Here is a 14,222-nt window from a genome sequence, read left to right as displayed (position 1 = left end):
GATTCACCAGTTAACATTTTTCAGTGTTTATATATCACACTTCTTTACTCCTAAATATGTTAGTGTCTGTACTCTTAGATCAAAGACATTTTCTTACACAACCACAACACAGTTATTAAAATCAAGAAAATTGTTATTCACACAGCCCATGTTCAGTGCATATTCAGATTGTGTCATTTGTCCCTATAATGCCCCTAAAAGGTAGGACCTTTTGATACACTTCTACAAAGCACGATTTATCACAAATCAGTAATAGTAAGGAGATTCTGCGGTATTTGCTTCTATTCCAGGTCATTAGTGAGTATTTGCATTTCATAGCAAAGAACCAAATTCAGCTGATTTGTTTAATTGTTCCAACACTTTGGCATACTTAGCACTATGAAACATAGAAATACATCAGAATTAAAATAGTCTGCTTCTGTGAAATAAGTACTGTTGTATTTTTGTCTTTGATGCCTTGCATTTTTCATCCAGAATGAACCCAAAAGATGTATTAATAGAAATGTTTTAATGAAGATGTATTTGTCACTTCAAATTGTGGTCACACACTTTTTTTATTTTTCACTTTAGCCAAAATTAACATCACCAAAAAGCGGGAGACGAAAACCATGTGCTTTTTTACGTATGATATCCTGAGAGGAACACATTATCTCTTTTGTCCTATTACAGCCCAAAATCTATAACGTGAATCTAATCATGAGGAAACATCAGACAAACCCAAACTGAAATTCTATAAAGTTACTAGCCATCAGTTTTCAGAAATAACAATGTCATGAGAGACGAAGGCTGAAGAACTGATTTTAAAAGATTAAAATGACATGCAGTGTGTGATCCGATGATGGATCCATTTGCGGTGGTGAGGAGAAGGAATTACTCTCAAAGACATTATTGGGATAACTGATAAGATGGGGATCTGCAGTGTAGATGATACAGAGTAACATATCCGTGCTTAAATGTAGTAAGCATGATAACTAACATGGCTATCTAAGAATATCCTTGTTTTTAGGAGGTACATACTCACCCATTTAAGGACCCATTGTATGCAGAGTGCTCTCAAATGGTGTAGAAAATAAGAGAGAATATGTCTAGAGAGAAATGATAAAGTACACATGACAAAATGTCATTGGTGCATCCGAGTAAAGAATATACACCAGTCCTTGGTATTATTCTTGCAACTTAGTGTGAATTTGAAGTTTTCTAAACATAAAGTAAATGTGAAGATTCAAGTTGAGCATTAACTATTCCCTTAATAATTATGTTTTGAAGCATAGAAGATTCCATGAAGAATTTAACTTCACTACCATATTTTTCACAACTAATTTTTTTTTTCCTTAGGTTGATATTGAATGTCTTAGAGTACATGTATTTCCCTTATGGTAAATTGGTGAGTCCTGCTTTACCCTGAGGTCACCTGGGGCCTCTAAGAAACCTGCCATTAAAAACAAAGCAGCAAACAGAGATCCAAGAGCAAAATAACATCTACCAGAACCAGGATTGTTTTGTGAGCAAGATCTCAAATGGTTGTTGAATAAGACTTTTTTTCTTGTTTCTATTTAGATATTTTATGACCTGGTCAGACAGATAAATAGAAAAACACCAGTGGAAAAGAAGAAGCCTAAAAAGAAATCATGTCTGCTGCTTTAGACCCACAGTAAGCAGCAGCTCTGAGCCAGGTAAGGTACCAAAAGCAGAACAGATGCCTTTCTCATGCTCTTATTTTGGGCTTTCCCCAACCCAAACCACTTCCTGTTCCACCTGTTAGGGTATTTCCAGTTTCTGTAACTTGTAAATGGGACCTATAGCTCATAGATCTCTTCATCTGTTGATAATTTGTCTCTCTCCCTGTGAGAAGAAGCTGTTGGAGGGCAAGGACCATGTATGTTTTGTTCACCACTGTGTCCCCAGTGCCAGGTACAGAATGGGAACTCAAAAAATAGTGTTTGAATGAATAGAATGCCATCCAGGGTGACTCCTAAATTCATGCCACATTAAAGTGGAACATGGTTCATTCTGAAACAAATTGCTGAAGTGCACATTTGATTAATTATTTCAAAGTGAACACCCCTGTGTGTATCAATAATGGTCATTCCTACCATGGGGTGCTTGGGTGGCTCTGTCAGTTGAGCATCCGACTTCAGCTCAAGTCATGATCTCATGGTTTGTGGGTTCGAGCCCCGCATCAGTCTCTGTGCTGACAGCTTGCTCAGAGCCTGGAGCCTGCTTCAGATTCTGTGTCTCCTTCTCTCTCTCTGCCCCTCCTCTGCTCATGTGCTCTCTCTCTGTCTCTCAAAAATAAGTAAATGTTAAAAAAAAAAAAAAGTCATTCCTATCCAATGTAACCCCTACCCTGATTCCTAACATCATAGTTAGTTTTGCCTCTCTTTGAACTTAACATTTAGAAAAGCCAGTATTATGTCTACTTTTACTAAAAATATGTTTTCGAGAATTATCCTTGTTGCATATGGCAGTAGTTCATTTTTATCATGTAACTGTACTAGCAATATATTTATATATTCTGCTACTAATGGACATTTGGGTTCTTTTCAAGAACCAATATGGCTAATTCTGTGCATTTTTGCATGAGTCTTTATTCACATGTGCATCATTTCTGTTTGGTGTGTTTGTGTGTGTGTGTGTGTGTGTGTGTGTGTGTGTGTGTGTGTATGAATGAAATGACCAGTCTAATACCATATAACTGATAGTTTTAGCAGATACCTCTAAAAAGGTTTTCAAAGTAGTTGTACCAGTTTACATGTCTAGTAGCAGTTTTTGAGTTCCATATCCTCCCCAGATTTGATATTGTCAGTCTTTTAACTCAAGCCGTTCCACTAGATATGTGGTAGTATGTTTTGGTAGTCATTTCTTTATAGGTATAGGTTGACTTCTTTGAAATGTTTTGTCTATAGGCTTCTAAGTAGTAAGTACCACTTAAGTTTCCATTAAGTGAAACCATTGGAGAGAAATTAGTGGCAGCATTGAAGCTGCCTACCAATTGAGAAACCAGGCCCTGCGGGACCATTTGGGGTTTTTTTCTCTATTTATATTAAATCCCCTGAACAGTTTCTGCTTTGTCTTCATGAACTCTTTAAACCATACCATAAAAGAATATTTTCATGAAGTGGATTTATGATGTAATTTAATGCTGGTTATGTGCCTATTACTAATTTTGTCAGGTTAGAGGAAAGTCTGCTGTTCCCACTTGAGAGTTGGTTACACTGTTTTGTAAGTCTCTTGGGTCCATTGAGCAGATTACCTCTTTCAGAGCACCAGATTAACTAACACGTGCTTCCTCAGAGACTTGGTTGAATCATTCTCTTCAGGGAAACAACTGAGTAATTGTATCCCCTTCTTAAATGAAGGTAGAGGAAAATGGACAGAAAGGAGGAAACAGCAGGGGTTTGCCTTCGGTACTTGGATTTGGGAAAGATAGCTTCTGGTCGAATGTTTGCTTTAGGCTCTTAGTGAAATCTTGATTCAATAACTGTAAATCATTAGCTCCCTGAAGGTGATTATTTTAAAATTTGCTGGTGTGTGTGTTTGGGTAAGGGTACACAGGTAGGAAAAAGAGGACTCCAGTTCCTGTTCTGATCTATATTCTTTAACTCTCTTGTAGTTGGCTGTCTTGTTGATGCCATTACCTTAGCTGACCCTAGTTTAATTTCCAGTTCTCAGAAAATCTCTTTTAGCTTACGTTTAAGGGAAGAGGTGCCGTCTCCTGGCCTGTTGTGAAGATTCCTTCATATGTTGTGTTTTACCTTAGATGAGAGAGATCTTGGCCTAGATCTGGAAACAAGACTTTCATCCTGTTGCATAAATTCTTAGGCTTTGATATATAATTCAGCTTAACAATATATTCAATAAGTCACCTGAGATCTCTGTGGATAATAACAAATAACAAGTCATTTCTTTAGTGATCGGAATACTTTGCAGAGCAAAGAAATCACAGAGTGGTTATAGACTGGAAGTGCCATGTTGATCCCATTTAAAAAGTACAAAGGTCGGGGGTACGTTTAAGTAGTTCTGTATATGTTTAGTAAGAGTACATGAATGTTGAGGGCAGTTTATCTGGCTTTACCCTTTAAGCAAGATTGTATTGAAGCATGTTAATCTCTTTTCAGTATGTCCCATTTTTAAAGACTAGGAGAGAAGAAATTCATTTTCAGGAAATTCTTTCTTTAACCTAATTTTTTTCTACTGAGCAGTACCACTAACGTTGAGTCTTCCACCTTTGCACACGGGGATCAGCTCTTTCTGTGTCCTCTCTTCTGTCCAGTATTAGAGGTGGTAGTCCTGGGCGCCTGGGTGGCTCAGTCGGTTAAGCGTCTGACTCTTGACCTCGGCTCAGGTCATGATCTCACGGTTCATGAGTTCAAGCCCCGTGTCGGGCTCTGTGCTGTCAGTGTGGGGACTGCTTGGGATTCTGTCTCTTCCTCTCTGTCCCTCCCCTATTCATTATCTCCCTCCCTCCCTCTCTCTCTCTCTCTCTCTCTCTCTCTCTTTCTCAGAATAAATAAACTTAAAAAAAAAAGAAGTGGTAATCCTAATATTCTATAGTACTGAAATGGTTAAAAAAATTTTATGCACAGGTGTCATTTCCTTTTTGGAAAAGGAACTTTTAAAAATAAGATGATAATGGGATAGAAATAAAGTAATCACTGTTTTCCGCTTTACAGACAGGACTGTCAGATTGTGAAAGCAATCAAACTATTTTTTAAACATTTTTAAAGGGAGTTTAAAATAGCCCTGTTACTGTAGCTGTTTAGTATAATTTGTCAAGTAACAATCAGCCAAAGTCTGTTTCTTTGTATATTATTAAATATCTGCTCGTTCACTACCATTTTCTGACCTCAAGAGATTCATATACACATATATACATATATACACATATATACGTGTGTGTGTATATATATGTATGTATGTATACGTGTATATATATGTTCGTATATGTATGTATGTATACATATATATACATATGTATATACATATGTGTATGTATGTATCTGTATATGTATACATATATATGTGTGTATATATATGTATATCTCTACCTATTCGATGTTCTAGATTACAGGAATGAAGAACTGTTGCCTAATTGGGAAGTGCCAGCATTCCAGACCTTCAAAAATTAAATCTGATGAAGAGGCTTCTCCTGTTTTATATATTATGTGAAGAATTTAAATCTTGTATTGGTTTGCACAAACTCCCTGGAGAAAAAAAATTGCTCTGTGTATATCTCTTGGAAAATAAGACAATAGTATTTCTCCTTTGCAATAGCAGTTATAACAGATGTGAAAATAAATATACTTGACTCTAATATGATTATACAAAAGAGCATGGATGCATTTCAAATGTTAGATATTGCTACTATAATCAGATGATTTCATATTGACCTTTTTATCATGATTCCTCCCTGTCAAGCACTAAAAAGTTGAACCATTATACTTTATATCTGTAATGATATAGATTATGAAATTTCCCCTCAAACTCATTGCAGCAGATAACTTTTTGAGTCATTGACTTCATTTTATATTTAAAAAATTATGAAATATCATTCTGTCATTATATTCTAATTAAAATTGTTTGTGCATAATGCTTTGGAAAAATGGGTCTTTTATAGGAAAAAAAAACTGGGATAACTGATTTCTATGGCTTTCAAAGCTAAAATATATAATATACTAAACCAACTCTAATATTGCTTCTTGTGTTTTACTGTCAGATTAAATTACAGCTTTTATGGATGATTAAATTTTAGTACATTTTCATTTGGTTTGTGTGTTTTTGTTATTGTTTATAGATTTAAGACTTTTATTTTATAATGGTCACATTGTTTCAATGTGCTTTTATGCCTGGTACCTGCACAACACTTGGCTTTAAACCCCTCAGTAATTGCTGGTTTCTCTAAGAACAGACATCACACTTTCTGTTCCAGATGTATTTATTCCTACTATACAGCAAATCACATCAGACTACATAGAATAGTTTTGTATATTCTCTCTTGATCTTAAAGATTGTATCTTATTGAATAAAATATCCCACTGTGTATTATTTTTATATGTAAAAATAAGTTTAATACTGTATCAGGGGTTAACTTTACTATTTCAGATCTTCCACAGCTTGTCATTTCATCAGGGGAATCCTTCTGTCATTGTTAATTTGTTGGGTAGAAGCCCACCAACGAAATGTTATGAAAGAATTTTCAAATTTGCTTTATGATAGATTGAAGAATTTGAAAGAAGTAGGAAAAAGTGAAAAAGCATGTAAAGAATGTTGTCAGTTTGCTTTTGCTTTGACTACATGTGAAATAGTATAGTAGTCATAGTGTGGAAACGATTGCTAAGTTAAAAGTTTAGCTGGCTGTATAGTGGTGCTTTTCTTTTCCTTCCCAATTTTCTCTGTTTTTACAAAGATGGCGCTTAATGAGGACATGAATCTAGGGTGACCATATATGACTGATGTGCTCTCCACAGAGGAGCACAATAACCTGTTCGGGCCGGTCAGGTGCTGGCAAAGGAGAGAAACCAGCTTAGGAAACCCTGTGCCTTGTCCCTGAATACTGAGGAGGAGATGAGTCCTAGAAAGTCTGCATCACTGCTCAGGGATCTAGATACTGTCTCGTTGCAACTAGGTATGAAGTAGTGTTCATGCCTCGCTGAGACTTTCCAGGAATGTGGTCAGTCCATAAGCTGCTAAGTTGAGATTTAAGAATAAGATTTCAAATGTAAGCTCTGACCAACCTGAGAAAATGTTAAGATATTATGGAAAAAAAAAAAAAAGGAAGAAAAAAGAAAAGAAAGAAAATTGGAAACTGTATTCTTTTGAGTTTGAGTTTCTAATACATTTAGTTAACTGATACTTTCTCCTGATCCAGTTACACATACATCTGGGATTGAGGGGCCAAAAATCTAATGAATGCAATAAATCGAAAATAAGTAAGTGAAGTGTTAGGGCCAGTGTGTCCAGGTCAAGGTGGCATATATTAAGGTCCTCTAGAGTCACTCTGCTTAAAAACTCACCTCTCAAACACTCCTTTCGACTTAAAATCATAGACAAACATCTCACACATAAGTAAAAATTGCCAAACATTACCTGTTACATAGATTGTGTGGTTATTTGCCAGATCAATAGGGATCATTAAGAATAACTCCCAAGCTCCAGTCTGCTCCTTGGTGACCCTCTTCTCCAGTCCACTTGGGATGAAGTCAGAAGCGCGAAGAAAAACGCCCCGGTGGCACACAGCAGCACGCAGAACAGGGCCTGCTGAAATCAGAGGCGCAGTACTATCTCAGCAAAACCTGCCTCTGCTGAGCCAGGTGGAAAGGCATCCTGTCAGGAAGGGAGCTGGGTGCGCTTTTATGTGGTCCCTCTGTGGACTCTGCAGTCTTGGTTCCAGAGAGCAGGGTGCCTGAAACTAAGATGCACTTGGTGTATCTTACATAGCTGAAAAATCCAAAAGTCCTCAAGGATATTCTCTGTGACTCTCAATACGCTAACTATCCAAGAACTGGTATGTTCGTATTTGTGACTCTTTAAAGCATGATGGCTTTAGTCATATGAGTAACATATCATTTAAAGGAGGCTTGACGTCCCAGTTGATGGTTTTTCCCCACTAAAGCACGAACGACTTTAATGGCTTTCTAGTGCTCCCCCCGATCTAGTTTTAGAAACAAAACAGTAAATACATCATCTATATTTTTACCCTCCACCAGGGGGAGCTTCAGTATCAGTTAATACTTTTACAAGCCTTGAATGAATAGTATGAATTCAATCCATCTGTTCTTATAAATAAACACTGCTTGCCTCACAAAGAGGCGTAAAGGCCTTTCCTCAAGAATTTGAAATCTACCGGGCAGGGGAGAGAAGTAAGAAATTCATCAAAGATGTGAAAATACTGTCATTTATTAAGCCGTGGTCACAGAGTTAGTTCTCTTAGGAATGTTAGGAGAAATATGGGTGTTGGCATGTTATCCTCTCTCCCCTACAGCTTTGAAATAGTTTCTCTTTGGCCTCTCGATGTGCCATCATGACTGGCCACCTTTTACTCCTCAGTGAAAGGGTCTGTTTCTTTGAAATTAGAATGTACTTGGGAAAAGTTAATCCTTGGGAAGGTGCTGATCTTTATTTTATTACCAGCATCATTTAAGACAGGTTACTTGGGAGCTATTTTTCTCCATATATGAACATCATCACTGGACCTGCCCCATTTCAGTATTTTGCCTCATTTTCCTCATCAGGGACACCTATATTTGTCAGTTCACGTATCTCATTTTCCTTTTTAGGACTGAGGGACAGAAAGAAAGTTTACCTCCGTATTTTCATTGATAAGCAATCGCAGTAGAATGTTAGAAGACAGAAAATATGCTCTTATAAATTATATGTGTGTTGTGAAACCAAAGTGTGAAGACATTGTCAGGTATTTGGAGGAGGAAAACAGCTTGTAAAATAACCTTTTGTTTTATTTGGGTCTTGTACTTATTTAAGGTGCTACATAAATGTGTATTAAAATAGCCCCTCTTGACTCAGCTCCAAACTTAAAAGGGCAGAGTGGTTTGGGTGCTCGGCCAGCATCTGGAAAAAGCCCATCTTGTGCAGGGAAGGAAATGAATGCAAGCTTTGAGGTAGTCCAGCCACCAAGCTTTTAGTGTTTCTATTCCCCAAAAATGTAAAAAATGCAAGTTATTCTTGAAAATGTAGTACAGACATTACATTGAATATGAATATTTTTTTTACTGCAGTTTTATCTTGGGTTTGCTGAACGCGCGGTCCATTTATTTAATGCCATGTCTTGCTTAAATATTCTTGTCGAGAACAGCTGGAGACTTTGAACTGGATGCTTGGTTCTGCTTTCTGGAAAGGCAACATGGATTCTGTTTTGCAGACATTAAGAAGAGCTTTAAAAGGGTATTGGGGGATACAACTCTTTGGCTTTTTAAGAAGAAGCCTCCTGTGGTTCGGAGCCCAAGGTGTGACATACATTTCCTGCTAATTGCTTCTCTTAAGAAGCATGGGCTTGGCTGTTCCTCTTGAGGAAAAACCTTAATAAACCTTCCCATTTTACCAGTGATGTGACTCTTATTTTGAGCTGTTGTTTTCAATATATTTTGTTGTTGTTGTTAAAGCTTAACCCTGTGCAAGTTCTTGTGTTTGCTTCTAACCATGTAAAAATTCTTGTAGGGCGTATAAAACAGAGAGGATCCTTATGCACCTGTCAGCAAATACTGATAGTGCTTTGACTCCATACAAGGTGCTGACCTGCATGTTGGGGATACAGCCGTGAATGATACAAAAGTCTCTTCCCTCCGGGAGTCTTTGGCAGGACACAAGACTGTGTGTGTGTGTGTGTGTGTGTGTGTGTGTGTGGTGTGTAAAATGCTGAGTGCTCCGGAGAGGAGTTAAAAGGATAGGAGTGCTGGGCAGAGAGAATGTGGTGGTGGGTCAAAGGTTTATTCCCTTGCTGAAGTTGCTATTTGCGTAAATATTTGAAATGTGCCGCCCACACAACTGCCTGGGGGAAAGAACCACCTTCCATGCATTGGGAAGTGTCTGCAAATGCCATGAGGTGGACGTGTGCCTGCATGTTGGAGCACTAGCAATATGGCTGGAGTGGAGTGTGCAAGGGGGGAGTGGTAGTAGGATTGGGTCGGGGTTGTGGGGGGGGAGGAATTTCCTTCAGCATGGGCTGAGCGGGGCCCATGGAAGGGATTTCAGCAAAGGGCATAGGGAACATGATCTGACTCAACCTATCATCAGGACACTCTGGCTGCTGAGCTGAGACTAACCTGTGAAGGGACAAGGGTGGGAGCAGAGACACCAGTTAGGAGAAAGTGGAGTGTGAGCGAGGAGTCCAGGATAACGCCAACATTTTTTTGCCAATAATCAAGATAGTGAAGATTGTGGCCGGAGCGGGCTCGGGAGTTCCATTTTGGACGTACTAAGTGTTAGGAGCAGGTCACATCCTAGAGTTGCACGGTAGGCAGTTGGATAGGAGTCTGGAATTGAGGGAAAGAGACCTGGACAGGAGATTCACAGTGAACGTTCAAGAACACGGAGCTGAACAGGATCATGGTGTTCATTGTAGGTAGAGAAGTCCAGGGACTCCATCATTGAGGTTCGGAGATGAAGAGGAGTTAGCAAAGGAGAACATGAAGGTCACTGGTGACCTTGATGGGCTGTCAGTGGAGCAGTAGGGGGCAGGACTGGAGTAGCATAGGAGAAGACAGGAAGAAGGTCATTGGAGACATCAGGTGTGGACTGCCCTGTTAAGGTGGTTGAGACTGCGCATGTTGGTGAGCTAATGGGAGTGGTCCACTGAGGAGGAAAACTGAGCAGGCTACATGGACAGGATCTAGCATACAAGTACAGGGGCTGAGCCAGATGGGAGTGTGGGCAGGCATGGCGGTGGGAGGAAAGACAGTACGGGGTCAGAGAAGCTGGTAGGTCACAAAGAACTGATAAAAAGTACCATGAGGAAGTGTCCTACAAAGTAGTAGGAGACAGAAAGGACTGATGCTTTCTGTTCTGGGCCAGCTGCTATGCTTCAGGAAGGGGAGTTTCAAGTGGGCCTTTAAGGGTAGAATTTCAACAGGTTAGTGTGGGGAAGTGTCACAGGCAGGTTTGCAGAATACGGGAGCAAGAAATTACCTAGTTTCGGCTGACATTAATGTGGAAATAATGGGCTAAGAAGTAGATCGGGACCATGTTGTGGCGAGCCTTGAAAGGAGAAGGTGACCGTCCAGTAGGGAGAACTAGAAAAGTAGGGCCTGCTATTCATTCAGGTGCCACCGAGAAGGTGGGCACGGGGGGAAATTTCAGAAGAGATCTGGATTTGCAAGAGTAACTCCCCGTGGACTAATGGTCTTTTCAATCTTCATTTCTCACTTGGTTTTCCAAAACCCTTTCTCTAATGATCTGAGTCATGTGGTTGTGATCATTCGCAAACAAGAGCTCAGTTTATTTTTTTTTTAATTCTTTTAATGTTTTTATTTATTTTTGAGAGACAGAGCGCAAGCAGGGGAGGGGTGGGGGGGAGACCCATAATCCGAAGCAGGCTCCAGGCTCTGAGCTGTCAGCACAGAGCCTGACACAGGTCTCCAACTCACAGACTGAAATCATGACCTGAGCTACAGTTGGACGCTTAACTGAACCACCCAGGCGCCCCTACTTTTTTTTTTAATGTGTATTTATTTTTGAGAGGGTGCACATAGGGAAGGGGCCGAGAGATAAGAAGACAGAGGAGAGTCTGATGCGGGACTCAAACCCACAAACTGAGATCGTGACCTATGCCGAAGTCAGACGCTTAACCGACTGAACCTCCCAGGAGCCCTGAAAGCTCAGAGAACCAGCATTAATACTTGGCCACACAAAGGTAGTGGAGAGGGTTGAAGAGAAAAATCTCCTTTGTTAACTCTGTTCCTCTGACCTGATTGTACCCCCCTCAGACCTTTTGGCTCCTCGGGGGCATACAGCCACCCTCAGTTCCACCCTCACACCCTCCCCCTGCTCTTGCTCTTACCCCCCCCCCCCCCCCCCCCCCCCCCCCCCCCGCATGAGACGGCAGCCTCTGGCCCTCCCAGCCCTCCCCTTGGCATCTGCCGGCGTGATTGACAAGTCGAGTAAGGGAGTGTTTTTCCTCAATTCGCTGCTGTTGGGGAGCTGCCAGCTTTCCCACCAAGATCCCATCGTCCAGGCCCTCCCTTGTGGGTGAGAGGAAAGGCACAGGCCACACTGTACCCACCCACCCACCACCACCACCCCCGCCGCGACCACCTTGCCCCTCCCATCCCCAGGGTCCCCGGTTGAGCGGGTTGGGGAGTTTGAAGGAGCCGCCGGGATGAAGGGAAAAGCCTGCAGCCTTCGCAGGTGGGAAAACAGGACGTGGAATTATGGGCCAGGCACTGGGCTCTGCCTGCTTTCCTGGGAGGGGATGCATGTAATGGAGGAGTTTAAAGAAGATATTTGATCCCCACACTCCCAGCGGGGTCCTGAAGCCAAGGCCAGCGGATTTGGCATTCTTTGGGCCCTTGAAATCTCTGCTAGAGAGCCTAACCCCTTGTTTTCTGGGATATAAATGGTCTTATCTTAACAGATGCTTGGGACCTCCGACCAGGGATTCTAGCACCTGCCTCAGTCAGTCTGGCCCAGTGCTCCCTGTGATAAGGAGCAGGCTCCCTAGGCTGGTCCTGCAGAGCTGGAGCTGTCGCTGTGGCCCGTGCACATCGCAGGCTTGGAGTGAGAGCCTGCAGGCCTTCCAGTCCCAAGCCTGAGTCCGTGTAGGGATTTCAGGAGCTACACTTAGCCCATTTGGAAGAATCTGGTTTTTTGGGTTGGTGTGTGTGTGTGTTTGCCTTTTTAAAGCAAATTTATGCCTGAGACCCTCCCCTTTCCCACCACTTCTACGCAAATAACTACGAATGTTGCCTTGTGGGCAGCTCAGTCCCTGGGAGACAATGCCTGGACTGTGGCCAGTAGTGGGGGCTGGAGGTAGGGAAGCCTGAACACCCAACTCTCAACTTCCTTCCCCACTGCCCCGCCCTGACTGAGCCTCCATAAGTACAATGGAGGAAGGAGAATCCGGCAGACTCAATGTCCCCGGGAGGGGTGGGGATCCCTGGCAGTGCAGGTTAGGAAAAACTTCTTGGGTAGAGTACGCCTGGGGCCAGATGTCGTTGCCAAATGGACAATGGCAATGGGGGAGAGGGAGTGGGCAGAAAGGGAGACCGTTTGGAGGCCGGGGTAAAAGCAGTATCCTCTGAAATGGGAACTGGGGCCCATGTGGGACTGAGCAGGCTTGGGAGAGAAGTGGCCGTGGTGGCCATCCGAAGGGCCCGAGCTCTGGGCAGCCCAGTGACACTGAGGCCCCTGGACAGCCTGCATGAGAACCAGATTGGCCTGGGCAGCTGGCGTGGAGAAGCCAAAGCCACAGGGGGTCACAGAGGGCATGCACAACAGCTTGGGGACGGGGCTAGCAACGGGCCTTGGGAGCGGCTGAGGGGGCCTTGACCGCGGCAGGCCTCACCGAGGCAAGAGCCGGGCTCAGCCGAGGGCTCGCCCTGAGGACTGTGTTCGGTGCGGGAGATACAGAAATGAGTAATGAGGACTTGGTACCCTGGAGGTGCTCACAGTCTAGAGGGGAAGACGAACATGCAAAAGGGCGATTTTAAAAGGGGTTCCTGTGGCTGGGTATACAGGCACAGGTAAGGGCCCCGGGGAGGGCTTCACAGAGGAGGTGCTCTTTGAACTGCAGTGGAAGCTGAGTAAAAAGCCAGTCTGAGGCCATGGGGAACCTGGGTCTCGGAGACCAGCTAGTGCAGAGAGCCACTCAGTAGCACAGGGCCCTGGAAGATAGAGCAGGGGTGGGGGGAGGGGAGCAGTGCCCCCAGAGGAGGCGGAGCAAGTCCGCTGGGGTCTGCTGGGGGAGGGCTGGGCCTCCAGACACCAGGCAAATCAGGCCGGCTAAGGATGAAGTCACAGTACCTTGAAGACCTTGCCCTCACCTCCCCTATTCTCCCCTGAAGGCGAAGGAAGGCGGGGAGCATTTCCTTGCAGCTGCGGCCTCCTGAGAGGCGATGAGGAAGGGAAGGGGGCTGAGGGAAAGGCAGCAGGAAAGGGAAAGCAGCCGGGCCGGGTGGGGGTGGGGGGGAGCAGAGCCAGAAACAGGAAAGCAGAACGCACCTCTGCCCCTGGAGGGAGGACACGTCCCCCCTATGGCAGTGCCCCCTGAGAGCTGAACCACCCCACCCTGACCATTTGGAGGCAGCTAGGGGGCTTCCCCGGACTGGAGAGAACAAGAGGGGCAGGGGAAGACAGCCCAGAGCCGGTCACGGGCAGGAGAGGGTGGAGGTGTGGAGCAGGCCTCCAGTTTTTGGCCGTGATTCCCAGGCCCTGGAATGGGGCGGTCCTCTTGAGCGCCATGCCCAGAGGGGCATATCTAGAGAGAATGGATTCTGTGGAGTGGAAGCCAGGGCAGCAGCTGTGGCCTGAGGCCTTAGTATACAGAGTTTGAGGCACCCAGGGACCCGGCAAGAGGCAGCATAAAGGGGAAGTGTCACAGTCCCTTGTCAGATTAGTATCGCCCCAAGCACTGTGTTGAGAGGTAGGCGCCCCCCGCCCAAGGGCCCCCTCCCTCAGTGTTCCTCAGAGGCCTCTCTCTGACCAGGACACCAGGATGCCTCCAGAGACACCTGGGGGGCAGGGACACTAGAAGGGGAGGGAGAACGAGGGTGTGA

General features: G+C 43.5%; 1 protein-coding gene across 5 annotated transcripts in view; it reads left to right on the top strand.

Annotated features, from left to right (window-relative positions):
* The window catches only part of RAP1A (RAP1A, member of RAS oncogene family), a 78,491-nt gene extending 72,729 nt beyond the window's left edge, over positions 1–5,762 (top strand). For all 5 annotated transcript variants that reach the window (XM_053891216.1, XM_053891212.1, XM_053891206.1 and 2 more), the window contains 2 exons: positions 1,558–1,673; positions 5,065–5,762. In XM_053891216.1, coding sequence (XP_053747191.1) covers positions 1,558–1,644 — 87 coding nt within the window. In that variant the 3' untranslated portion in view covers positions 1,645–1,673; positions 5,065–5,762. The remainder of the gene's footprint in view (positions 1–1,557; positions 1,674–5,064) is intronic.
* Positions 5,763–14,222: the final 8,460 nt, after the last annotated feature.

Source organism: Panthera pardus, unplaced genomic scaffold (assembly GCF_024362965.1).
Source record: "Panthera pardus isolate Hobbes unplaced genomic scaffold, ASM2436296v1 HiC_scaffold_11, whole genome shotgun sequence".
Classification (NCBI taxonomy): domain Eukaryota; kingdom Metazoa; phylum Chordata; class Mammalia; order Carnivora; family Felidae; genus Panthera; species Panthera pardus.
Note: the sequence above shows the minus strand (reverse complement) of the source record. Positions and strands in the feature narration are given on the sequence as shown.